Source organism: Acinonyx jubatus, chromosome C1 (assembly GCF_027475565.1).
Source record: "Acinonyx jubatus isolate Ajub_Pintada_27869175 chromosome C1, VMU_Ajub_asm_v1.0, whole genome shotgun sequence".
NCBI lineage: Eukaryota > Metazoa > Chordata > Mammalia > Carnivora > Felidae > Acinonyx > Acinonyx jubatus.
In genome coordinates this window covers 155605616-155632838 of record NC_069381.1, presented here as the reverse complement: position 1 = coordinate 155632838, position 27223 = coordinate 155605616, and the positions used below count along the sequence as shown (strand labels likewise).

The 27223-nt window shown below is 36.7% G+C and overlaps 1 protein-coding gene across 3 annotated transcripts in view; it reads left to right on the top strand.

Annotated features, from left to right (window-relative positions):
• The window catches only part of LRP2 (LDL receptor related protein 2), a 199488-nt gene that overhangs the window by 70772 nt on the left and 101493 nt on the right, over window positions 1–27223 (top strand). For 2 of the 3 annotated variants that reach the window (XM_053215239.1, XM_027055548.2), the window contains exons 10-23: window positions 388–516; window positions 2173–2342; window positions 3350–3567; window positions 4631–4837; window positions 7671–7873; window positions 9559–9699; window positions 11792–11995; window positions 18048–18240; window positions 19981–20106; window positions 21005–21135; window positions 23716–23853; window positions 24229–24510; window positions 25672–25911; window positions 27089–27208. In XM_053215239.1, coding sequence (XP_053071214.1) covers window positions 388–516; window positions 2173–2342; window positions 3350–3567; window positions 4631–4837; window positions 7671–7873; window positions 9559–9699; window positions 11792–11995; window positions 18048–18240; window positions 19981–20106; window positions 21005–21135; window positions 23716–23853; window positions 24229–24510; window positions 25672–25911; window positions 27089–27208 — 2502 coding nt within the window. Of the gene's footprint in view, window positions 1–387; window positions 517–2172; window positions 2345–3349; window positions 3568–4630; window positions 4838–7670; window positions 7874–9558; window positions 9700–11791; window positions 11996–18047; window positions 18241–19980; window positions 20107–21004; window positions 21136–23715; window positions 23854–24228; window positions 24511–25671; window positions 25912–27088; window positions 27209–27223 lie in introns of those variants that run through there. The other variant, XM_053215240.1, reaches the window with a different exon arrangement.

Below are 27223 nucleotides of genomic sequence, written 5' to 3'. Positions count from 1 at the left end.
AAGCCATGGTGGGCTAGCGGCTGCTATATGGGAAAACACAGTTTTGAAGAGAAGAAATTCAGATATTTTGTAAATCAACATTAAAAAATGAAATGCAATACCACAAGGCTATGAATCTAAGCAGTGCTGTGCATCCTCTGTAAAATTATCCTTTGTGCAGATTAAAAAAAAACTGTTTAAATCATCTTAGATTTTCCATAATATGAAGATGCCTGTTCTGAATTCCTATTTTTTATTGTATGCCTAGAATCTGGGCTACCTCCAGAGGGGACTTATTTAGATATGGGCATCACCACATTCCCATATGGCCCGTCCAAGACTTTTGTCAGAGTGTGCTCAAAAAATGCTGGTAAACATGGTTATAAATATTTATTTCCCATGTGGCAGATTTTGATGATTGCCAGATATGGGGAATTTGTGACCAGATGTGTGAAGACCGAACTGGCCATCACCAGTGCCACTGCGCAGAAGGGTATGTCTTGGAGCATCAGCAACATTGCAAAGCTAATACTTCCTGTGAGTAAATTAAGTACGCTTGCCATATCTTGGAACCGGAAACAGGAAATATCCTCCTTCCATAGCAGATGACAAAAGAAATATCAGCATTTATGTGGATAGCAGGGTTTTTTCATCACAAATTAGGAGTGGGCGCTGCTGCCAGAAGAACGGGTCCACATAAATTTTATACTTTGTTTCTTAGGGACCAATTTGTGGATTAATTATGACCATTATTCATATAGTTTTTTAATTGGTTGCTTGTCCACTTTGAGTCTGAGCTTTTGTGTCATCCACAACATTTAATTGTGGTATGTTACTTGTACATTTAAATTTTAATTTACCTACCGCAAATGTGGGTGACTAGTATCTATAGAAATAATTTTGGTATTGTTTATGAAACATTTAGGGGTGGTTCCAAATGGACCTATGAAACTTGGTTTGGAATTTTGGGGAATGCCCTCATTCTGGATGTTTGGTTGGAATCAATCTAAGAGTACTGTAGTATAGAAAATTTATGGGGAAAATCTGTTAAAAAAAAAGAAAAGGTATTCCCCCTCCTCCATTTATCATGACATTTTGTCATTGAATCATGCATTTCTGGGATAGAAGATCTTGACTTTGTTTCTTTTCGCCAATGTTTTTTTTCACATATTATTTTGAAGTTCCTTTGGCCTGACATTTATCTGCTCACATAATTGATCAATAGCCCATTTCCAAGTTATTTTCCTGTACAAAATCTGACTTGCTGTGTAATAGCTTTTTGGTACAGCTGATTTTTTAACAATTAAATGTAGTTATTTTTAAATGGATAATCAATTCATATGTTCAAAAACTGTAATCTATAAAAATGTCTTTCTCCATCTCTGTTTCTCTCTGCCCAGTTTCCACTTCCCTTATCCCATGGATATCATTGTTTATTTCAATTCTAGTGATTGTTAAATACATAAATAAGACTGTACAAGTATTTAATTCTATTTTTCTATACACACGGTTGTGCATTGATATGTATCAACACAGAGAACTTTTCTTCACTTTTTTTATGTTAGCATAATAGTCCATTTTTTTGGTGTATATTATTTATTTAGCTATTTCCCTACTAATGGACTTTTATATCATTTTTTATCCTTTGCATTTTTGATCCTTTAGCCATTGCAGACAAGACTGTGAGGAAAATCTTGATACTCATATGTCATTTTGCAAGCCTGTGAGTTTGTAGGTAAAGCAGATTTGGATCATCATTGCCATATTTTTAACAGTGATTTCCCAGTAATCCTTAAAATATGTTCTGTGCTTTACATAATCTGAAGTTGCACATGGGGTAAGGTGCCCATATCACAGAGGATTCTTGAAAATACCTGATGTATTCCCCTCAGTGTCCTTGAAAGCACATTGGACTGGCAGTCAGGACACTTGAATTCTTGGTAGACTCTGTTCCTAACTTACTTTGATTTTGAACACTTCATCAAACATCTTTTGCCTCCATTTGCTTATCTGTAAACTGGGTAGAATGACACCCATATGCCTGCCTCAGAAGTGTATTTTAAAATCAAATAAGGTAACATAGAAGAAGTATTTGAAAAGGCAGGAAGCCTATCAGTTGTAAGTTCTGAGAGAGTGATATGCATATGTTTGTTCACTTAAAGGTGTGATAATACCTTCCTTCTTCACATTTAGCTGAGCAGTCCTCCGTTATTTTCTCCAATGGTCGGGATTTGCTAATTGGTGATATTCATGGAAGGACCTTTTCCATGCTGGTAGAGTCTCAAAATCATGGAGTGGCTGTGGGTGTGGATTTTCACTATCACCTACACAGAGTCTTTTGGACTGACACTGTGCAAGATAAGGTAAATAGAAATTTCAGGAGTGTAGCTTGGGAGTTGATAGAACCCCAAGCACAAAGTGTTGATAGCTTTCATTTTTGGGGGAGTGAAGGGGAAAGTTCTTTTGTTTTCTAACAAAAAAGGCCCTTGAGATATTTTATGTTAATCAGCACCTTTTCCATGCTATACTATTACATGTGACCTATTAAACAAAGCAGTCTATTATATGGATTAGCCTTGAGCAACTTTTAATTTTATTCGAAATGGAGTCCAAAAGCCTAATTAAAAGAAATAGTAGACATTCTTTCAAAACTGGACAGATATTTGGTAGTAATTTTTGAAACTTGATCATTTAAAATGTAAAAACTACTCTGCTGCTTTGGATGATAAAAATCAGATTTTACCTGCATCTTCTAAATGGAACTGTAATGGAAGATTCGGTAACAAATAGTGACAACATTTTGTTTAACAGCCAAAATTTCATTATGCTGTCTTATTTGGAAAGTGTGACAGATTTAATTTCAACATTGAGTGATGCAATAGAGATTTTTAAAACAAACTTTAGAGGCTTCTAAAGAGTTATGGAATTTTATTTCTTCCTGTCACATTTTCTGTACTATTAGTAAAATTTTAATTCAATTATGTGATGACTTTTGCATAAAAATTCTAAAAAATGAGAATTTGGATTATTAACAATACTGATTTGCTTACAGCTAAAAATCAAAACAAACCATCACCACCTCCTCCACAAAAAAAGCCACATTCTTTAATGAAACTTTTGATAGTTACCAAGAATTAGAAATGGAGGATTTAAAAAAATCCAACTTTTTATATTTGCCTTACATATACTTTGAAATAATCTTTTTCTCCCTAGGAACCCATTATATAAAATATTTTAGCAAGTCTCAGTGAATTTTTTTTTAAGTCCAGCTGACTGATTGGTACAGCATAGATGATAAATATACTGAATGAATATAGGAAAACAGTGCCCACAGCTTAAGACATGTAATTTTGTTTTTTCTTTCTTTTAGGTTTTTTCAGTTGACATTAATGGCTTAAATATCCAAGAAGTTGTTTCTCTTGATGATCCAGAGAATCTGGCCGTAGACTGGATTAATAATAAACTTTATTTAGTAGAGACCAAGGTCAACCGCATAGATATGGTAAATATAGACGGAAGCCACCGGATCACCCTCATAACTGAAAACTTGGGGCATCCTAGAGGAATTGCTGTGGACCCAACTGTTGGGTAAGAGATGTGGAAACATACTGATTTTAGTATTTTTGGAGCTTTATCTCTCCTCTTATACATAAAACATCCATTGGATTAATTAAAGGTTAATTCTGATTTCTTGTAGGCTCCAAAACCCATGCTTATTTTATGTCTCCACTCATAGAAGCTTTAAAGGAGTACCTCTACTGGTGTACTAAGAATATATGATTTTTTAGGGATATGAATTTTATTTTTAGTGTTCGCCACATTTGCCTGCTGAGAGAATAGACTCTGTTCTGACTCAATCTAATAATGTTGTTACAACTAGATGTTGCTTTTGATTCACCATGATCAAGATGATCATTGTAACATGAATTAGCTGTAGTTTTTTAAAGAGGGGAAAGAAGATCGGAGCTATTCTTTTGGCAATTGTTACAAACTGGGATTGAGATGACAATGGTAATACCTAATTACAAGTTGTTTGATGTGTGACATGCCATCAAGATTGGTAATGCTTACTTGTCTGCAGGTGTAAATTCAAATTTTCCTTGTGTCCACATTTGAAAACAGTTATAGGAGACTTAGCTTTCTCCCAAATTCTCAAAGTTGGATCTTAGCACACTTGGGGGTGCCTGGGTGGCTCAGTAGGTTAAGCATGTGATTTCAGCTCAGGTCATGATCTTGAAGTTCGTGAGTTCGAGCCCTGCGTCGGGCTCTGTGCTGACAGCTTGGAACTTGGAGCCTGGAGCCTGCTCACACTCTGTCTCTCCCTTTTTCTCAAAAATAAACATTAAAAAAAAAAATTAGAAGGCTTGTCTGAACTTTGGGCTACTGAAAGGTTGCTGAATGATGATTATTCATTTGTACTTCATGACATGAATTTTTAGGCTGCCGTATTAGTGCATTTTAATAGTTGCTATTTGGAGTTGTTGACTCTCCTGATTGTCCCTCGTAGTCTCTGATTTTTTTCTTTTGTTGTTTTATACTCCCATGATTCTCTAATCAGCTGGAGAAAATTTCCATTGATCCAAACAACCTAAAAACATATTTTCCAGAGAAACTTGTAAAATAACTGTCATCTTTTGTTTTTCTTTTGTAGTTATTTATTTTTCTCAGATTGGGAGAGCCTTTCTGGGGAACCTAAGGTGGAAAGGGCTTTCATGGATGGCACCAATCGGAAAGACCTGGTAAAAACAAAACTGGGATGGCCTGCTGGGATAACCCTGGATATAGTATCAAAGCGTGTTTACTGGGTGGACTGCCGGTTTGATTACATTGAGACTGTAACTTATGATGGAATTCAAAGGTAAGAAGTATTTTTTATAGCTTCATAAGTTTGGGAAAAAAGTATATACATATAAATATAAATATTTATAAATAGTATATATATAAATTTATGGAGAGGGGTACAGCAGGACCAGGATTAAAATACTTTAATTAAAATTAAATTACTGGGTGGCTCAGTTGGTGAAGCATCTGACTTTGGCTTAGGTCATGATCTCATGGTTGGTGAGTTCAAGTCCCCCGTGGGGTGAGCTTGAGCTCTGCTTTGGGTGAGCCCCGCTTCTCTCCCTCCCTCTCTCTCTCTGCCCCTTGCTCACTTGTGCTCCCCCCTCTCAAAAAAATACGGACTTTGTGGGTTCAATATCTTGAATAACTTTTGTGTTGACATTTGCATGAAGCGACAAGGTTTTGTTTTTGGATTGTTGTTAACTTTTCTTGTGTTCCATGTTAATACTCATTATTGCATAGAGCATTTGTTCTTTGATTTCTCCTCTCCAACCTTTCCCCCACTCTCAGATGGAACACATTATTTTCATTAACTCCTGAGTCCATTTATTTCTCTGGGTCCCTTATGGTTTGTTTCCAAAGAACACTTTATTGTTTAGCTTTCTAACTTTCCCCCAGTGAATAAGTGCGTTTTATTATTTATTTAGCATAATCTGGTGGGAATTAATTGGATTTTACTCTGCCCTTATGTATTTCAAATTTCAAAGAGAAATTCTGACTTGCTTTTCACCTGATGTACTTCAAAGATACTTAAGAATATTTGAGCATAAACTATAGCATACTTTTTTTGCATTTTTAAATGTTATTTTATTATTTTTTAGATTTTATTTTTTTTTAATTTACATCCAAATTAGTTAGCATATAGTGGAACAATTATTTCAGGAATAGATTCCTTAATGCCCCTTACACAACCTCTCCAGTAGTATCCCTCTGTTCTCCAAAATATGACAAACTTTTTATTTCATCTTTTTAGTCTGATTACAGTTAACTGTATTAGTTAAATTGTTAACTGTTTTAGTTTCTCTCTTTTTCATATTTTCAAAAATTGGTTAAACCACAGTCTTTAAATTTGACTAGCAAAAACTACTCTGTGGATTCAGCAAATAAACTGCCCAATTTAATTTTCCAAATGACTTGATTTTATTTTTTTCTTAATGGAAGGAATATTATATTTTTTCTTCTTTATATTTTAAGGGTGGTATCACAGTTTACCACTAGATTTCAGATTCTTAAAACAATCTCTACTTGATGAAATGAAGTGATTGGATATTAAGACTGTGACTTCTTATCACTGAAACTGGTTCCCATAATGAGAATATGAATCACTTTAACGTAAAATATTAATCAACCCAACAAGTCACACAAAAACAATTGAGAAATTGCCTAAATTTTTTTTCTCTTTCACAGGTGTTTTGACATTATATTAGATAGCCTAACTATTTTTATGCTGAGGTTCAAGTAAAACATAAAACCTAAAAAAACCAATGTAGTTTCAGAAATATTTGAGTGCTTTGCTGGCTGTGAAGCAACATCAAAGAGCTATATTAAAGCTCATGAGTACAGCTGAAATCATAAAGTCACTGCCTATTGCTGTGCCAGCAGGTGGCATTCAGGGTTCTGGAATTTGCTAAATGAAAAAGAAAAACCATTCTCTAATCTTAATGTGCCATGTCATTATTGAGTGTTTTAAAGTGTGTGCTTACTTGCCCCCTTAGGTTTCTTTGTTTTTGTTTTTTGCTTTTTGCTTTTTTTTTTTTTTTTACATTTTGGTGTGAAACCTTAGCATCTTCAGTTCTTAGAGTTCTATAGTGCATTTTTGCTTTCAGGGCTCTTAAGATTTTTCTTGAAGGTCTTTCTATTTTGCCACGAGGCAAAAAATAAGTTTTTTTTTTTCTCAGAACCATCTTCTACTTCACTTTCTTTATGTGGCCTAAAGAAAGTGAATTATCACTGATGTAGAAGAACTTATGGCAGACATTATCCTTGCTTGGCACCTTTTACTTGTATTTTCTTCTACGTAAAGCAGCTCTGGCCACTATGTGCCTCCACTACAAGTGTGGTGAGCAAACAGGTTTATCCTGAGGCATGACAGTAGTCGTGCTATTTTTTGGTTTTCCAGAATGACATCAGGAATAGGTCTGTATGGTTGTTCTGGAATTGTTCTACTTACTATCCAGCTCCCTAATTGCTAAGAAATGGTTAATGCTGCAGCGTGAAGTAAGTTGAAGGTATCTGCTATTACATTTCCATTCCCTTGTTATACTCTTTCACCTATGGATTTCAAAATGGTATCTCACATCTTAACCCTCTTCCCCTTTTTTGTGTGATAACCTTAAAGAAGCATGTGAGAAAACAGTAATTTTTCAAAAAGTCTAGAATAAACTAGGACTGGTGCTAGAATTTTATTTTCAAGGGTCTTTCCCAAGAGACACATGAAAATCTTTCTATCAAATGTAGGTGGAGATATACCTACAACTTAAAAAAAATATTTTTCTATATATTCTACATTTGGATCAAGAGATTACTTAGCTTTTTAAGCATTTACTTGAACTAATTCCACCTTTAATCAAAATGAAGGTATGGGGCACCTGGGTGGCTCAGTCGGTTAAACGTCCGACTTTGGCTCAGGTCATGATCTCACGGTTTGTGAGTTTGAGCCCCAAGTCGGGCTCTGTGCTGACGGCTCAGAGCCTGGAGCCTGCTTCGGATTCTGTGTCTCCCTTTCTCTCTGCCCCTCCCTGCTCATACTCTGTCTCTGCCTGTCTCAAAAATAAATAAAACTTAAAACAAAATTAAAAAAAAAAAATGAAGGTAAAAAAAAATTGTGTGATGTACATCTTTTGCAACAGGAAGACGGTCGTCCACGGAGGCTCACTCATTCCTCATCCCTTTGGAATAAGCTTGTTTGAAGATTATGTATACTTTACTGATTGGACAAAGATGGCTGTAATGAAGGCAAACAAGTTCACAGAGACCAGTCCACAAGTGTACCTCCAGACCTCCCTGAGGCCCTTTGGAGTGACTGTTTATCATTCCCTCAGGCAGCCTTATGGTATGTTTGCCCCAGAACAATGGAAATCCTGCTCAGTACTAGCCTCGGTAGAAAGATTTTTTTTCACAGCCATGGAAGTTAGTGATGAGCGATATCATGAGATTTAGGTGGCATTTTCAAATATATGGAGGGTTATCTAGAGAGTTAAACTCTCTGAAATTGGCTCTGTAGATCCTGGGGCCTTCTGGAGAAATTGACGTATTTCAGAGTTAAAATTCCAAATCTACGGGGAACTTAGAGATGTCTTTTACAGATATTATTTGGCACCAGCAATGTGCCAAGTCCTGTCTAAATGGTGGGGACAGACAGCAAACAAAGCAAACCAAAATATGTATTCTTATTCTACTAGGAGAGATCTTGTATTCAATCCTTTAATATTAAATTTGAGGAAATCGAGGCCCAGAAGAAGAAAATAACATGCCCAAGTTGAGGTGACGTCAGAACCAATTTCTCTTCTTCTCTGTTGTATATGTATGACACTTGTTCTTTGGTTTGCATTGGGTCTGTCATAGGCTGACTGTGTTTGGTGTCATAGGCTGGTCACATCAAAAAAAAATTATTTTGATCGAGACATTGTATAGACGTCTGTTATTTTATAGTAAGTCTTGTTTTAAATTGGCATGACTATGACTGTATATGGCTCTTTTCTGTGTTGATAGAAAGTTTACAATCAATGAACATTAATTCAGGGAAAGGCAGATTTTACTTTAAAACTCCCTTGTTAAGTGGCGGGTTTGACTTTACAGTGGAGAAGGACTATAATTAGGTTTATTTATTTTCTTTAAACAAAAAACCAGCCACTAGAACTGATACATTCAGGTGAATATCCTTCAATGTATTCATCCTGGGAAAACATACGTTAGCTGAAGATGCATGCTGCCCCTGAAAACATTTTTGAAATATTTATTTGCAATAATCAGTTTATCAGCTACTAAATTCCTATTTGTCCTTGACCAAAATATTACCCAATTTTATCATCCAAATTATTTTTCTTTGTAGTTTCCCTAAATCAATCCACCTGAGAAGGTAAAGAGATAATTTTAAAGAGTAAGTCAAAGGTTAAGAAGGTAATTTTCAAAGCAGACGTGACATTTTTGGCCATGACAAAAGCTTTGTGTACAGTGAGCTTTTTCAGTCATTCCTTTGAGAATGGGTTTTGGAAGTATAAACTGGTTTGTATTGCAGGCATGTAAGGTTTTGGAATCAGATCTGGTTTTGACTTCCAGTTTAGTTGCTGAATAATCTTGGGCAGTAATAAAACTGAGATAATAATATTTAGCTCTTAGAGTCATTGATTGTAAATTGGCTTACTTACAAAGCGAGCATCCAGTGAATAATAGTTACTTATTATATCTTATGAATGGTAAAAATAACCCTAAAGTTTTTTGGGGGGAGGCAGTTACTTTCTAACCACTGAGGCTAGCAGACAGGGTCTGACATAATTGTCTTGGGGAGAAGAATTCCCAAAGTTATCTAGCTGTGGGAACCCTGTGTGTTGCCGTTTGAGAGTAGGTGGGAGAGTCAGAGCAGGTAAATGTGGATGTACACAGCAACAACCAGTGGTGGTGTTTCTGAGTTTCAAACCCATTATTCTGTTTCACCTACAGGGCTCAAAGTGGTTTCACATGTCTTTGGCAATCATACATTTCTAACTGAGATTTAACCCTGTATATTTTTTCCTCTAGTTAACAACCCATGTGGAGATAACAATGGGGGCTGTGAACAGGTCTGTGTCCTCAGCCACAGAACAGATAATGATGGTTTGGGTTACCGCTGCAGGTGCACATTCGGTTTCAGCCTGGATGTGGATAACCGCCACTGTGTTGGTAAGATATCACTTTTGGGCTCTCTTTTTGGCAGGCAGCAGAAGGGTATATGCTGCTTTTGGACAGGACTGGACCAGCTGTCATACTTCTTAATGGTGAATAAGCCTTTGGTAGCTGACAGAGCATCTTCCTCAGTAGGCACTACTCCCTTCATACACAAAGCTGTCCCATGGGTCTTTCCTTTAATTGCACATTGAGGGTTTCCTTGGACTTCCTTTCCCCTTTGTCTCCTTCCTGAAATCTTTGTCTCCTTTTAAAACTATTCTCTCTCTCTCTCTCTTTTTTTAATGTTTATTTATTTTGAGAGAGAGAGAGACAGACAGACAGAGTGTGAGCAGGGGAGGGGCAGAGAGAGAGAGGGAGACACAGAATCTGAAACAGGCTCCAGGCTCTGAGCTCTCAGCACAGAGCCCGATGTGGGGCTCGAACTCACGGATCGTGAGATCATGACCTGAGCCAGAATCAGACGCTCAACCAACTAAGCCACCCAGGTGCCCCTAAACTATTCTCTTAAAATTCTATACAATTTAATTTTGAGTTCTTTTCTCTATTGCGTATACTTTTTCCACTTTAGCTGGTAGCCTTAACTTTATTGGGAATAAAGCCTTGCCTTTATTGTTGCATTCCACAGCAAACTAAGTGCTGGGGCAGCTCATTTACTCATCTAGTTTTTCATTTTTCAGTTCAGATTTTATTTATACCTGCCTCTATGCTGTGGGATGCAATTCAGTTCTTTTCTTCTTTTTCTTTCTTCTTTTTTTTTTTTTTTACATTTATTTTACATTTATTTTTGAGAGAGAGAGAGAGAGAGACAGAGAGAGAGACAGAGCAGAAGTGGGGGAGGGGCAGCAAGTGGGAGGGAGACACAGAATCCAAAGCAGGCTCTGAGCTGTCAGCACAGAGCCTGAAGCAGGGCTTGAACCCACAAACTGTGAGATCATGACCTGAGCTGAAGTCGGATGCTTAACTGACTGAGCCACCCAGGCGCCCCTTTTTCTTCTTTTGTTGCCTACACATCTTCTCATGATTAGGCTCTTGCCTCAGCTTCAGCTGATGAAATGCACACTCTTACAACTTTTGTTTCTCTTGTCTTCACCTTTAAAACTCTCCTTTTTAATGCCTTGACAAATTCTTGCTCCCCAGATGGTGCTGCTTTGGGCTTGGAATGTAAATTCTCTAATTCTACCAGGGACAAATTTGTTAACTTTAAAAAAAAAAATGTTTATTATTTTAAGAGGGGGGAGAGAGGGAGACACAGAATCCAAAGCAGGCTCCAGGCTCTGAGATGTCAGTACAGAGCCCAATGTGGGGCTTGAACTCACAGACTGCGAGATCACAACCTGAGCCAAAGTTGGCTGCTTAACCAACTGAATCACCCAGGCACCCCAAATTTGTTGACTTTGTAGGTAATCCCAGACTTAGATAAAAATCACCCTCATTTAAAAAGCCATGTATTTCTGACTATTACATTGACACTACATTGTGTAATAATTTTGCACTTAAACTCCTGCAATTTTAATTTTTTGGGTATACCTCTTGGGTATACCTCTTTTTGATTTCCTGACATACTATTACTGTCTCCTTTGATTTTAAAATCACTCCTTTTCTCCTATTTCCTCTATTTTTCCTCTCCCCTCCCATCTTTTCCTTCTTTGTTTATTTCTAAATAACTTACCTGGTTACTGTTAATTCTTCCTTCACCGGTCTTAATACCTTAAAAACTGCAGTAGGATTCTTGGTATAGATGTCTATTCAAAAGTTAATCCAAAGCAAGGATTTTGATGGAATTACTATGCAGGTCAGTTAATACTGCCTTAGAAATTCAGCCTATGGACCATGTTTTATATAAATCTTAAGGATAAATTTCTCGAGAAGAAGAAAGATTGTAATAGTTATATTGCCGTCCTAGCTGCTTATCTTTTTTTCCTCTCTTCCCATTGTTTCCAACTATGTTTTCCACAGATTTATTTTTTATGTTTATTTCAAAAGTACATTTCTGAATTATAAAATGTGCATTGTGGATGTATAAGTAATTTCTCTGGAATTCAAGAACCAGCCTGTGGCTCATGGCGATGTGTTCTTCTTCCTACAGTTGTTAAGCAGTTCCTGATCTTTTCATCTGAGGTGGCTGTTCGTGGCATCCCGTTCAACCTGTCTACCCAAGAAGATGTCATAGTTCCAGTGACAGGAAATCCTTCTTTCTTTGTTGGGGTTGATTTTGATGCCCAAGAGAACACTATCTTTTTTTCAGATACATCAAAAGACATGATTTTTAAACAAAATATCAATGGCACAGGTGAGAATACATTAAAATTTTTTTGCATGCTTTGTCTATTTTTTAATAATAACAATAATAATAATAATAATTTTCTAACTAGAACTTACTTGGCTTGCTAAATATTTTTAAATAAGGAAAGAGAGCCATTACTTTTTTGTGACTTAAGTTAAAACAAAAACTTTTTCTTAAGGGTATATTTTTAATGATGAGAAATGTTAATATAAAAGAAGCTGACATTCCATAAAAGGAGAGTCAGTAATGGGTTAATTGATTAGAAGCTATTCCTCATATTCAAGCAGCCAGAGGATCTCTCTGGGAAGGATGCTAGGCTTGAAATAATAGTAAAAAAAAAAAAACAACCCCCAAAAACAAAAACATGAATTAATATGTGAGTGTCGATTTACTATAAATTTTCAATTGATTTGGGTTCTGTTAATATCTTCATAATCATCACAGAGAGACACATTATAATCAGTCACACTTTACTGTTGTGTACTTTATTGGATGATGACATCATCTTATATTTGGATTTTATAACCCACTGGAGAATTCTATCAAATACCACAACCAGATAAGGATACCATAAGAAAAGAAAACTGTAGGCCATTACTTCTGGTAAATATTGATGCAAGGCTTCTCAACAAAATAAACAATATTGCAGACAGAATTCAGGAACGCATTAAAAGGGTTATATATTATGACCAAGTGGGATTTATCCCTGGGATGCAAGGATGATTCAATATATGCAAATCAATAAATATAATACACTACATCAATAAAATGAAAGATAAAATCACACAATCATCTCAATAGATGCAGAAAAAGCATTTGACAAAAGAAAACATACTTTAATGATAAAAACTCTTAACAGAGTGGGTATAGAAGTAACGTATCTCACTATAATAAAGGCCATGTACAACAAACACTCAGCTAACATTATACTGAATGGAGAGAAATTGAAGGCATTCCCCCTAAGATTAAGAACAAGGCAAGGATGCCCTCTGTTACCACTCCTATTCAATATAGTGCTGGAAGTCCCCGCTAGAGCTATTAGGTAAGACAAAGAAGTAAAAGCCATCCAAATTAGAAAGAAAGAAGCAAAAAGGCAGTTATTTGCTGCTGACCCTATATATACAAAAAATCCCAAAGAATCAGTCAAAAACTGTTGCAATTTAATTAATAATTTCAATAAAATGGCAGAGCAGAAAATCAACATACATAAATCAGTTGCTTTCCTTTACACTAATGATGAAGCATCCAAAAAAGACGTAAAAACAAAACATTCCATGCACAATAGCATCAAAAACAATAGAATACTTAGGAATCAATGTAACCAATGAAGTAGAAGATCTAAAATGAAAACTACAAAACTTAGATGAAAGACATTGAAGAAGACACATACAAATGGAAAAACATCCCAAGTTCATGGACTGGAAGAATTGATATTATTAAAATGGTCATAATACCCAAAGTCATCTACAGATTCAGTGCAATCCTTATCAAATGACCAAAAGCATTCCTCATAGAAATAGAAGAAACAATCCTAAAATTTGTAGGGAACCACAAAAGACCCTGAATAACCAAACCAATCCTGAGGACACAGAACAAGCCTGGAGGTATCACACTTCCAGATTTCAAACTGTACTACAAAGCCAATGCAGTAACAACAGTATGATATGGACACAAAAATAGACACATTATGGAACATTAGGACAAAATAGAGAGCGCAGAACTGAACTCTAGCATATATAGCCAACTAATATTTGAGACAGGTTTCAAGAATAACCAATGGGAAATTGGGATAGTCTCTTCAACAAATGGTGTTGAGAAAACTGGAGAAACACATGTAATACAGTGGAATTGGATCCTTACTTCACACAAGTCACAAAAATTAACCAAAGTAGATCAAAGACTTAAAAAATGATTTCTGATACCATAAAACTCCCAGAAGAAAACACAGGGAAGAAGTTCATTAGTATTGGTTTTGGCAGTAAGTTTTTGAGAAGTTCATTAGTATTGGTTTTGGCAGTAAGTTTTTGTGCACAAACACAACAACAAAAATGAATGAATGGGACTACATCAAACTCAAGCTTCTGCACAGCAAACTAAACAACAAAATGAAAAGACCACCTACAGAAAGGGAGGAAGATATTTTCAAACTATATATTGGTTAAGGGGGTTAATATCCAAAATACATAAAGAACTCAGTCTAACTCAGTAATGATGACGACAACAACAGCAGTCAAATCCAATTAAAAAATGGACAGCAGAACCAAATAGACATTGTCTTAAATAGGGCATCAAAATGGTCCAAAATGGTCCACAGACACATGAAAAGATGCTTAAGATCACTAATCTTTAGGGAATTGAAAATCAAAAGTATGATGAGACATCACCTGCTACCAGTCAGAATGGCTAATATCAAAAAGACAAGAAATTGGCAAGGATGTGGAGAAAAGGGAATCCTGATGCACCATTGCAGGGAAGGTAAATTGGTGCAGCCACTGTGGAAAACAGTATGGAGATTCCTCAAGAAATTGAAAAGAGAACTAACAGATGACCCAGTAATTCCACTACTGGTATTTACCTAAAGAAAATGAAAACACTAATTTGAAAAGATATCTGCACCCCTAATTGTTGCAGCCTTATTTCCAATAGCCAAATTATGGAAACTGCCCACATGTCCATTAATAGATGAATGGATAAAGAAAATGTGGTATATATACAATGGAATGATATTCAGTCGTAAAAAAGTAAATCTTGTGATTTTCAACACACGAGAGTATAATGAGTATAGAGTATATGAGTATAGAGAGTATAATGTTAAGTGAAATAAGGCAGTTAGAGAAAGACAGATACTGTATGGTTTGCTCATATGTGGAATTTAAGAAACAAATGAACAAGGGAAAAAAGAAAAAGACAAAGTAAAGAATAGACTCTTAACTACAGAGAATAAACTGATAGTTACCAGAGAGGAGGTGGGGGCGGGGGCATAAATAGGTGAAGGGGATTAAGATTACACTTACCTAGATGAGTACTGAGTAATATACAAAATTGTGGAATCACTATATTGTACATGTGAAACAAATATAACACCGTTAACTACACATTTTTTCCCCCCATGATGGAAGCTTTCTTCAAATTTCTGTGATTTTTGTTTAAGCTACCAGAAGGTCTTTCTGTCTGTATGGGCCTCATCAGCTGGATAACTTCAGATATTGAGGCAGACTTTCTGTTGGGGAGCTTCCAAACATCAATATTAGTAAATCTTTTTCTAGGGATAGTCCTTTGTCCTTATTAGATGTCTCCATTCTCCTTGGTATGGGGATTAAGAGGAGGTGAAGATAGCTTGCCGTCTGTGTTATAGGAGAAGTATAGAGGACAGGGGGCCAAGGACCCTTCAGTTCACTAGTCACACAATTTGCCTGTATTCAGTTTTGTTCCACCCAGCAGATGCAGTGCCGTTGTGCATTGTGGTGTCTTTGAGCCCACAGCGTCTCTGCGTCATTTCCTCCAGAGAACAAGATTGCTGGTCTGTTAGAAGAGGTAGATGGACAGAAGTGGCAGAATTGCTCAGGATCCGGGAAGGACCTGGTGGTCTCACTGCTTCTAATACCAACTTGTAACTAAGCACTTTAGTTCTTCACCCTTGTGTGTCGCAGAGCCCGGTATCTCTGACCCCGAATATGTTGAAGTGTCTGTGTGTGTGTGTGTGTGTGTGTGTGTGTGTGTGTGTGTGTGGGTCTTCCCCCTGCTGGACTTAGTTTGCATCTTCCTCCTCCCCCCCCCCTTAGTGAGTTATTACCTGCAGTCCCTTTCTCTTGCAAAGTGTCAAAATCTCATATCTGCTGTCCCTTTGTTGTCATGTTAGTAGAGTTTGGAAGGAAGAGGAGAAAACATGTGTGGTCAGTCTTCTACTTTCAACCAGACTGCATCTATCTGAAGACTAGAGTTAGGTCCACTGAGCTTGGAGAACTCCAGTCAATGTTAGCTTTCACCAAAAAGCAGAGTTAGGTTTTTTGCCACATGTAGGCTCAGTCTCCTACAGATCAGCTTCCTTCTGCTTTGTCAAACTGGAATTCTCATCACGCTTTTTGTCAGTTTCAAGTCTACATAATGAGCAAGTTACCTTTTAAAACACTCTATAGTATGCTTTGGTGAGAGAGGTTTTACACTGCTGTTTTCCACGAATAAGTGTCATTGAGTACGTATGTAGAGAATGACTTGTCAGAAATCAGGTTAAAGTCAAGATCAGCTGAATGAAGCTCTCAAGGACTCCGATATGATCAAATCTCTCCCATCCTAAAAGTGCAACCCACATCCCAGTCCAAGTGTCTCTCTAGTTGCAGCTCTCTCTCTCTTTCATTTCATGGTTGGACTTCTTGGAACATTGGCCTACATGTTCCTGTTCTCACTTCCACATTTATACTTTCCACTTATTCCTCACTCCATCTCAATCTGCCAACTATGTCACTTCACACTCTTCTCATCTTGGTCACCTCCAATGTCGTTTCCTTATCTTTCTGGTGTTCTTCAGAGGTCGTTCCTTCTTTGCCTGTTTCCTATATAGGCGTGTTCTCTATGTTCAACATGTGGGTCTCTTCTCCTCTATTTTCTGCATAATTTTGTGCCTTCAGCGACTTGGATTACCATTTATGTAGCCATTATAAATTAGAATGGGGAGACTTATGGTAAGGCATTTACTGAATGAGTTTCCTCCTAACCTGGCAAATGGGGGAAAGATCAGGGAAGACTTTTTTCAGGTGATATAAATATCCCTCCATAAATCTCCCTCCAAGCTCTCTGAGATTCACACCCATAATGCCAACTGCCTTTTGTGTATCTCACCATATTTCCCACAACTACCTCAAAACCAACAGATGTAAGTAGACATCTTTACTCCATGTAAGACTTCCTGCCTTAGAGCATGTAGAGCATGACCACTGTCCCTTTCCCTCTTATCACCCCTCCCCACCCCCATTCCTCCCAGGGTCTGGTGGTTACCTAAATTTCTCGCTTTCTCTTAACCTTTGTCATTAACTGATTAACCTCCAAAACACGTGGAGTTCTCAATCTCTCTCTTTCTCACTTCCAAGTCTTTCCTTTCCTACAGCACCTAATTCACCCCTTCCTTTGGGAAAACTGTCCACACCTCCACCTCGCCTTGTGCTTCATTTGGAGTCTGTGTTTCATACCATTCCATGCACATCTGTCAAAATACCCATTACTTTTTGATTTCTACCTCTTAGTTTAATTGCCTCCACTTCATTATAAATCCTTCAAAGGCAGTGTCCACACTTCTTTCAAGATGCTTCACTTTTCTATGACTCAGTTTCCTAGCAATATTATGTTTCCTAAGTATCTAGTATGGTGTCTGGCACATAGAAGACTTTCTTTTATAATTTGCTAAGTAAATGAATGGGAAAAGCACTACGATGGTTTTCCCTACTTCAAAAAAAGTGTTATTGACTGTGATTCAGATTTCCTTAATGAAAATAAGAAAAAGGGGAAAAGACATAAAAATTTCACCAAGAGAAAAGTGGCCTTTTTTTCCCTCCTGTACCTCTGATTTCCATTTGGAATCTTTGCTGGTCTTTTCAAAATAGGGCAACTTTGCAGTTTGAAACGCTGTTGAGAAGGTTGGGCGGTCACACCTCAGAGATCTCCTGCCAGTGGTACCTGGTGGCTTATCAGAGCTCTCTGTGGGTGGTGCTTATGAATATGTGAACTCAGGTATCTTCTCTTCTTTCAGATGTTCTGCAATGAGAAATTTTTTTCTGGAAGGTTGAACAAGGGAGTAAATGTAGGGCATACCACTTCTGGTTCAATTTATCAGAATCATATCTGTTTTTTGAGATCCAAACTTTTGGGAATGGATAGATTCTAGTTTTATCTCTGTGGTTGCTCGTTGCTCAGCAGTGTTTTTTTTGTTTTTGTTTTGTTTTTTAAGAATTCCACGTGGGTTACTGAAATATGTTATAACTTTGACACAATTTAAATATGCAGTAGTTGGAAAATGTATGGCATAAAATATATTTAGCTTAAACCTTGTTCATATTTCAACTTACAGGAAGAGAAATTCTCACCGCCAACAGGGTGGAAAGTGTTGAAAGTTTGACTTTTGATTGGATTTCAAAGAATCTTTATTGGACAGATGCTTCTTACAGGAGTATCAGTGTCATGAGGTTAGCTGATAAATCGAGACGTGCAATAATCCAGAATTTAAATAACCCACGATCAATTGTAGTTCATCCTATTGCTGGGTAAGTGTGTTCATGTTTCCTGAAAAGCTTGAAACTGTATGTCTTTTAAAGTTATTGAAAAGTGATGCCACATTTATTTGGCAAGCTCAGCAAATACAAGATTGAACTACATAAATTGAAATCACCTTAAATTTTATCCGTGTAGCATAAGTTTAAGGAATCATTTCCTCTCCTTGAAATCACTTTCTCCTTAGTTTCAGCTTTCCCAGTCTTCACTGAAGTGTGTTTTTTTTCCACAATTGAAGAGGACCAACAATGTGATACAGATTCAGTAGAAAAGGATTGAATGTGCAGTGGAATTATCAGGAAAGGATCAAATTCTTTCCCTGCTTTAATGTATTGATACAAAGCGTGGCAAAACTTGCTTAATCATTCAGTAGTTTTCAGAATAAAAAGTCTTTCAGACCACAGACTAAGTTTCATGTTTAACCATTCCGTGATTGGTGGTGTCAGACAAGAAAAGACAGAACAGTTTATACTATTCCTTTTAGGTTCTTACCTTTCTTATTTAAATCTGGTTAATAGCGAATATGTTTGTTTGGAACAAGTCTGAGCTTGGTAGCTGTATTTGAGTGGAGTTTAAAAAGAAAAAAAGTGAGTGGTAAATCACTAAAACCTGATTTCTGGAGGACACAGAGTAAGCACTTTACATAATCTTGTCTAATTCAAAAGCTGGTTTGTGAGCCAGGAAGATATAATACCTGATAAACAATAGTTAGTACTCAAATTTCAGACCTATCTGACTACAAAGCCTTTGTGTCTAAAGAACTCTGTATGATGCCTCTAGAGTGTTTATTTTGTATTTAAATTTCTTCCTGTGAAATAATGTAAGAAACATTTAAAAACTGGTGATACTATTAATAATACATTTTATTGCCCTGTAAAGAGTTGATTTCCTAATGAACTTATCTTAAACTAAATCTTAGCCATTTGGTTTTGAAGAGCTGTTAAATTCCTTTCCTACTGACTCCTTCATTTAAATAATATGAAGTCACATTTTAGAAAATTATGTTTTGGAAAGACTAATTTTAAGGGTCGTATGAGAGAGAAAAGTTTTGTTTGTTTGTTTGTTTTACCCCTAGATTTTTCTTTCTGTCACTCCTCAGAATAAAAGTTTACCTTGGATAGAGAGTGAGAGTTGGTTTGGGTGCATTCTTCAACCGAGATGAAATGCTTTCCTTGTGGAAGATGACTAAAGAGCTATCTAGTGTGACCTAGATGTTTAATCCAGAGAGGAAAGAGAGATTAAAATCTGTATTCTTGCTCATAGTATATTATTTCATTTCAACAACTTGGGAGTATTTAAAGTAACCCAGGGGTGCCTGGCTGGCTCAGTCAGTGGAGCGTGTGACTCTTGATCTAGGGGTTGTAGTTTCGAGCTCCATGTTGGGTTTAGAGATTACTTAAAAAATAAAATCTTAAAATGTAACCTGAATTATGTCTTTTTAAAGAATCTACTTGGTGACAATAGTTTCATGTCCCAAATCTAGCACATTGGTTCTCTGCTCTGGATGCCCATTTTAATGCCATTGTATTTATGACTTTAGTTATATATTGCTAACTGAATTTTTAATTAAGAGATCGATAGGACACTAAACTTGCCTATTAAACAGATTTTATTTTTTCTGCATAAGCCCAAGAACATATACAGAAAATGAAATTGTAACATGTCTCTGGAAAATCTGAGTCATGTAGTTTGTTCCAGTGTTAACATTTTTGATTTATTACCTCTTTTTCTAGGTATATATTCTTCACTGATTGGTTCCGTCCTGCTAAAATTATGAGAGCATGGAGTGATGGATCTAACCTTTTGCCTATAGTAAACACTACTCTTGGATGGCCCAATGGGTTGGCCATTGACTGGGGGTAAGTAGGAATCATTGTGAATTATTAAGTTCCCTCTTAGTGTGGACCACATTAAGCAGTATGATGGAGTGAGGAAACTGGTACTACTTGCACTCAGATATTTTTACATCATTGGCACTGGGAGAAGGACATAATATGATACAAGGACACTAAGAACACATAGTTAGCCAGCTTCTGCTGGGATGAAAACTAATGCACTCATGAACATTCTGAGGATATTGATAGAGGGAGCAGAATGATAGGACCTTGTGGGAGGTCCATACAGAGGAGGCAAGATGGAAATCACATTAGAAGTAGGATAGGGGATTTGATGAAGTTCAGGTGATGTGTAATTTTCATAGGGAGCATCTTGTGGGTAGGAAATCTTTAGTGTCAATTAATTAACAAATGTGTATTTGCATATATATACTCTGGGAGAATTTTGAAGTATAGGATAGAGTTCTCAGGAAATTGGTGATCTAGGAACATAGGAAAAGATAACGGGGTAAAAAAGCTTACAGAGATGAATGCCGAAGTAGTCTATAGAAGAGACAAAAGGAAGAAATATATGTAGTCTTTTAAACATAGATTACTACCAATATTTTGTTAACTTATGGACTTAACCAGGAGAAAAATAAAATACCTAACTGGAAGATAACATTAAAACTTTTTTAAGACAATTAAAAATTGCTTCGTTAGAACGTATTGTATCATTGGTGGGGGGCATAAGTAAGGTGATGAAAAAGAATGAAATCATGCCATTTTCAAAAACTATCACATTTTTAATGAGTATAATCTAATCTTTAAAACTTTGTTTAATAAATGTTTCAACTAAACATACCGTTTATGATTGTCCTCCGTGGAAAGGGTGCATTACTAGTTTCTGGATAACAGATAACTAAGTATTTTATCATTTTAGTGCTTTACGGTTGTACTGGGTAGATGCCTTTTTTGATAAAATTGAGCACAGCACCTTTGATGGCTTAGACAGAAGAAACCTGGGCCATATACAGCAGATGACACATCCATTTGGACTTACTGTCTTTGGAGGTATGCTTTGAAGCAATAAAAGTGTGTGTGTTTTTTTATACTTTGCAAATTGTTAACAGTAGACTCATCCTCATTTGGCAATCTCACAACTCCAGAAAAGTTGGTTACTTTAGAATACAAAAAATGAGAATGGTGCTATTATGTGTAGACAAAACATTTGTTTTTTTTTCACTTTGTGAATTTTTTGTTTTAGACGCTTTTAGATAATAATTGACAATTTATATAGGTATAGCATTTTGTAGATTACATGTATTATAAACTCCCCAAGTACTCTATGATATAAATATCCCCCAAAGAAATAAACTACTGATTCTATCACTTTTAAGAATAAAACACTAGGAGTGTTTGTGGTGTCTTGTGTTTTGTTATTCTTTGTAAAAACCTTAGAATTCATGTGGGAAAGCTACTACACATATTTATCAACTGCATAGGCACTGAATGACTCTGGAACTTTTTAGACACATATTGGGTAACTGATATCATTGTTGTTATATAGAAATTAGTGTACGTCTTGTGAAAAATAGCGAGACGTAGTTGCTTTTTCATGAACCTTTCCGATAATTTAATGCTGCTAGTAAAGGTTGCTTGGGGGTGTGAAATTCTGGGAAACACAGCAGCAATGATCACAATGTTTCAGTTTTCCTTGTCCTGGCTCCCCTCTTGAGTGGAGTTGTGGTATTGAGTTGAGTGTAGTTTGGCATTGTGAAACAGGTGGTTTATTTAGTCTTGAACACAAGGTTTCTGCAAATGCTTGTATAGCTTGCGCATTATACAAAATTGCCAGGACAAGAGGATGAAGAGAGACTCAAATCTAACCTGGTTCTGTTTGACAAACCATAATTAGTCCAGTTAGTGACGTTTTGTGATCCACAAAAGGCCCTGGACCATATGCTACTTGTGTACTTGGATGGAACATCCTACTCTGGATAATTAGCAAGGTGCTTTAACAGGCTAGATACTGACTGTAAATCAAAGACTTTCTCCCATGCATATAGTGTGGAATGAATAGGTAGTAAATATATTGCATGTTCCATCCTTCTGTCTGTTTATCTGTGGAGGAGTGCATGGTATTTAAAAATATTTTAAAAATGCTCTTGAGAGAGTAAGTTTTTATGATGAGATGAGTCAATTCTACATACTCACCCCTTTCTATTTATGCCTTTCCACTTACTCCCTTTTCACTAATGATGTCAGACAGCCATTTGATGTCACATAGGAACATTGTAAGAATGTCAAATTTTTCCTGCTCCTTGAGGGAATGTTTTGGGATTGAATAAAAAGGCACTTTCAATACCTTTTGCTTTCATCAGTATGAAAAAAATTTTAGTGCATACTCACAAAAGCAACACCATGTTCCCCAAATAATAATAATAATAATAGTAATAATAATGATGATAATAATAATAATAATAGTAGGTTTCTCCCAACACTGCCCTTCATTGTGAATTTCTTATAGAAAATTATTTTTTTTTAAGTTTATTTTGAGAGAGAGGGGGAAGAGAGAGAGAATCCCAAGCAGGCTCTGCATGTCAGTACAGAGCCTGATGTGGGACTCAAACCCACAAACTGGGAAATCATGACCTGAGCTGAAACCAAGAGTTGACTGAGCCACCCACGGGCCCCTGGAAAATTCTTTGATTGCACAACACCATAGAAATTATCCTTCTTTTTATGGAAAGGCTAGATATGCTTGGCTATCTGTGCACCACACAGGAGTGAAAGGTTTATTGAACTTCTTATCTATTTAAGTATGGCAAGATACCTTCATGAGTGGTGGGATTGAGATTGTCAGTCAGTCTAGATAAGGTTTAGTAAGTCCAGTGACTGATTAGTCATTGATTAGGCCACAGATAAGGGAAATTGGTCTAATGATAAAATTTGTGGCATTTTTGGAATTTTTTGGTTAGCTGGGAATTTTAAAGTATTGTTAGAAAGAAAAATCCACTGATTCTATTCAAAATGTGTGTGTTTACTTTCTTGCTCTGGTAGCATAAAGGGAACATGACTAACTATTTTGAACTTCATGGAATATTACTACAGTTGGAGAGGTAGGCACACTTCTGTGGATAATTTGATTGATCCCCAGAGCTACAAAATTAGTGTCCTCAATTAAGACATGGGATATATAGAAGGGTTGATCTGGAAGGGAGCTTAGAGATTTAGTTATTTCCTTAATTTTACTAAAAAAAGAACCCTGAGTCAGTTAAGTACTTGCCTATAAGCACTGAGAAGTTTAGTGCTTTAGGTGGGATAAGAACTCGGTCATATGAGACACATCTAATGCTCTAATGAATAATCCAATTTTTTATTTTTACCTATGGAAGTCCAAACCTAATTGCTATTAAATACCATCACAATACTCCATACATGCCTGCCTGAACCAGAACTCTGGTATCATTAAATATGTAGCCTTCTAAGGAGCCATTTCTAGACAGTAATAAATCACAGAAAATGATCGCAGAAATATATTACAGATATTTGTGGGAGAATCTTCTCACATTTGCAAGAAGCGTTACAAGTCTATTGCATTTTCCAAAGTGAGCTGTGATGATAATACTAATCACTGGTATTTCTTCTTAGACTATGTGTTTTTTACCGACTGGAGACTGGGTGCCATCGTTCGAGTGAGGAAAATGGATGGTGGAGACATGAGAGTTATCCGAAGCGGCATCACTAATATAATGCATGTGAAATCATATGATGCCAACACTCAGACTGGTGAGGTTGCCAAGTTCTTTTACATGGTTGTATTTTGTTTAATATGGTGGCTCCTTTACTTTTTAGTATGTATGATTTAATATAGCTCCTGATTGTTGTATATTCCTGTTACCCAGATAGTTAAATAGTGTAAGACTTAACAATCTCTGTTCAACTTTGTTAATCCTAAAGATATTGTCAGGAAAAACACATTTTAGGACGTTTTCTGTGTTTAAACTGAATGTTCCATTTGGCATGTTGATTTCTAAGAAGCATCTACTTTTTAGTGTTGGGTGTGAACACTGTTCTTTCCCATTTGTTTTCCTTCACCACTAACCCTGTGATCAACCCAGTGGAAATGTACATAACTCACTGTCTCCCTCATTGCTTTTGCAGGTTCTAACTACTGTAACCGACCCACACATCCAAACGGTGACTGCAGCCACTTCTGCTTCCCAGTGCCAAATTTCCAGCGGGTGTGTGGTTGTCCGTATGGAATGAATTTGACTTCTAATCACTTGACATGCCAGGAAGACCCATCCCATGAACCACCCCTGGAGCAGTGTGGTGCCCTTTCCTTTCCATGTAGCAACGGCAGATGTGTGCCCAGTCACTACCGCTGTGATGGAGTAGATGACTGTCATGATAACAGCGATGAGCACCTATGTGGCAAATTTAGTAAGTAGCTTATACATAGCAGATACTCAGTGACGAATAGAACAGAGAGGCGGACCTTTTTTTTCCCTTTTTTTTCTTTTTTATGGTTGGGTTATCTCTGTGGGGGAAAAAATCTTCTAGAAGTTTAGATTTTTTAATATGTACCCCCAAGGCTTTAGGAAGCTAGATAGTAAATATCATTCATAGATCATGCTACAGTTGATTTCTACCATTGATTTGGGCTATCTTCAGCAACATTTTGTTTTTATCTGACATTGGATGTTTGGACCAATGCAGTCATTACAAGCTCCTCCAAAAGTCAAGTCAGAATAAATAGATTATAACCTTTAGTATCTGAAAGAATATATTTCATAATCGGTACTTGTAATCATTGCGTTTGAAAATTTCAAGTGGTATATTTCCTTTCCCCCACTTTGGAGTAAAATAGGGGGTGAACTGATGGTCTTAATGTTTACATTCTTCTTTCCATGGTAATCTGGTGTATAAAGTCGGGGGCCTAATGAATGCTATTGTAGAAAACAAAAGCATTCCATTAAAATTTAAAAAAAGAATCATTGAAATCTAAGAACTCTCTATCAAGGTGAGATCAATAATAATGATAACCTGTCTTTTTGAAGAGAAAGAAGAGTGTCAGATTTGAAAATAAAAGTGCCCACTTGTCTGAAATTTCTAAAATTTTCTTCTTGTTTTAAATGTACGAATTTTTACCTGAATATTTTATCAATTTGCGTTTTTCCAATGACACCTTTTCAAGGTTTCTTTAGACTAAGTGTGAAATTGAGATTAGACGAAGTGTAGCTGAGAAGTACGGGATGGGTCTCAGGTCACACCAACTAGAGATTGAATCTTAGGGAGATTCCTAAATCTCTCAAAGCCTCAGTTTCCTCATCTGTAAAATGCAGATAATTATACATACCACACAGTATACTTGTGAAGATTAAGAGAGAAAAAGTATGTATAAAACACTTAGAAAAATGCCTGGCTTATGACAATTAATTGCTAAATAAATGTCAGCCAATGGTGATGATAAGAATGACGTGCACGTCTCTCTTTATTTTGTATATTTGCTCCCGTTGAAGAACTGGGCCTTTACAAGGTAAGAACTCACTTAATAGGGCTGTAAAAGCAAATGTCTTTGTGACCAGTTTGTTTCCGTTGTAGATAACTCCTGTGCATCTTCAGCGTTCACCTGTAGCCACGGAGAGTGCATCCCTGCACACTGGAAGTGTGACAAGCAGAATGACTGTGTGGATGGCAGTGATGAGCAGAACTGTCCGTCCCAGGCACCCACTTCCTGCCCTGCATCCTTATTCACCTGTGATAATAATCTGTGTATCCCAAGGAGCTGGCTCTGTGACACAGATAATGATTGTGCAGATGGATCTGATGAGAAGAATTGCGGTAAGTTTTGCAGACTTCTCTTGGTTGGTCAGCCTAATGAATAGATTTGTACAATTAGTAGGCCTTGCACATTTTCCTCTGAGGCTCACACAGTTTTTGTTGGATTGTAATCATTGTTCCATCTGTCAATCCCTGTATCAATAGGCTATCAGAGTAAAGAGTAAAGATGCTTAGAGTCCTCTGATCACTGAGTTTTATGGATGCAGAAAAAGGACTGTGTCTGTCTAACATCCAGACACAAGTGGGAAACAATTCCTCCACTATATATCCACTATATGTATGTATGTATATATAGATAGATATAGATATCTATATCTATATCTATCTATATATCACAAATTTGCTTTATTCTAAATCATATAAGACATTTGGCTATTGGTTTTTCTTTTTGTTTCATACAGGCAAAAAGGGAATACAGCACAGAAGCACAGAAAATTTAAATTTCATTGGTGCTGTCTGCCTGCTTTTCATCTTGCTGGTTCTGATTTCATTTAGGTTGTTTGTTTTTGTGTCTGCAATAGTAGTTGAAGGTGGATGGAGTTCCCTGGACCAAGGTCTAGTCTTGGTTACATGACTAGGCAAGTCACTTCCCTCTGTAGCAGATGGGTTTTCAGACCTCTTCTAGCTTTCACATTCTGTGCGTCTATATTTAATATAGCTTCATATTGTGGATGGGACAGCCAGCACATCTGACTCTAAGGGTATGTCTCTTTAGCAAGGTAGTACCCTGGCTTCTAGAAAATCTGCTTAGACTTTGGACTAAATCCAGGCATGATCTGTCTATATACTGTTGCGGCATGTGGGTCAGGCTGACCATGGTGCCCAGTTGGGCTCCGTTGCTTAGCTTTGGTGGAGAGTCACAGACCCAATTGTATTCATGAGGTATAGTCCAGTCCAAGCCCATGATGCTCACTTTGGTAAGTGTAATGTATTTTTCAAGGTTTAATCACAGAATCTGACTCTGACCTATAATCTTCTTATTCCTCTTCCCTCAAACTGTCCTGGCTTTGAGTACTCTTCTGGGCTGACTTTGGCTATATGGCTGATGTGAAGGAATTTTGAACACATGTACAAATGAGATAACCTGTGTATCTCCTTAAGCATTTTGCAGCTTCGGTCCGGTACACACTGAACAAGAAATAAACTGTTACTTGGTTTTGTTTTTGAATGATGTTAGAATTTACAGAGACATGCCTACCTAGTCAGTTTCGTTGTCCTGATCATCGATGTATTGACCTATCTTTTGTCTGTGATGGGGACAAGGACTGTGTTGATGGATCTGATGAAAATGGTTGTGGTAAGTGGATTGCTT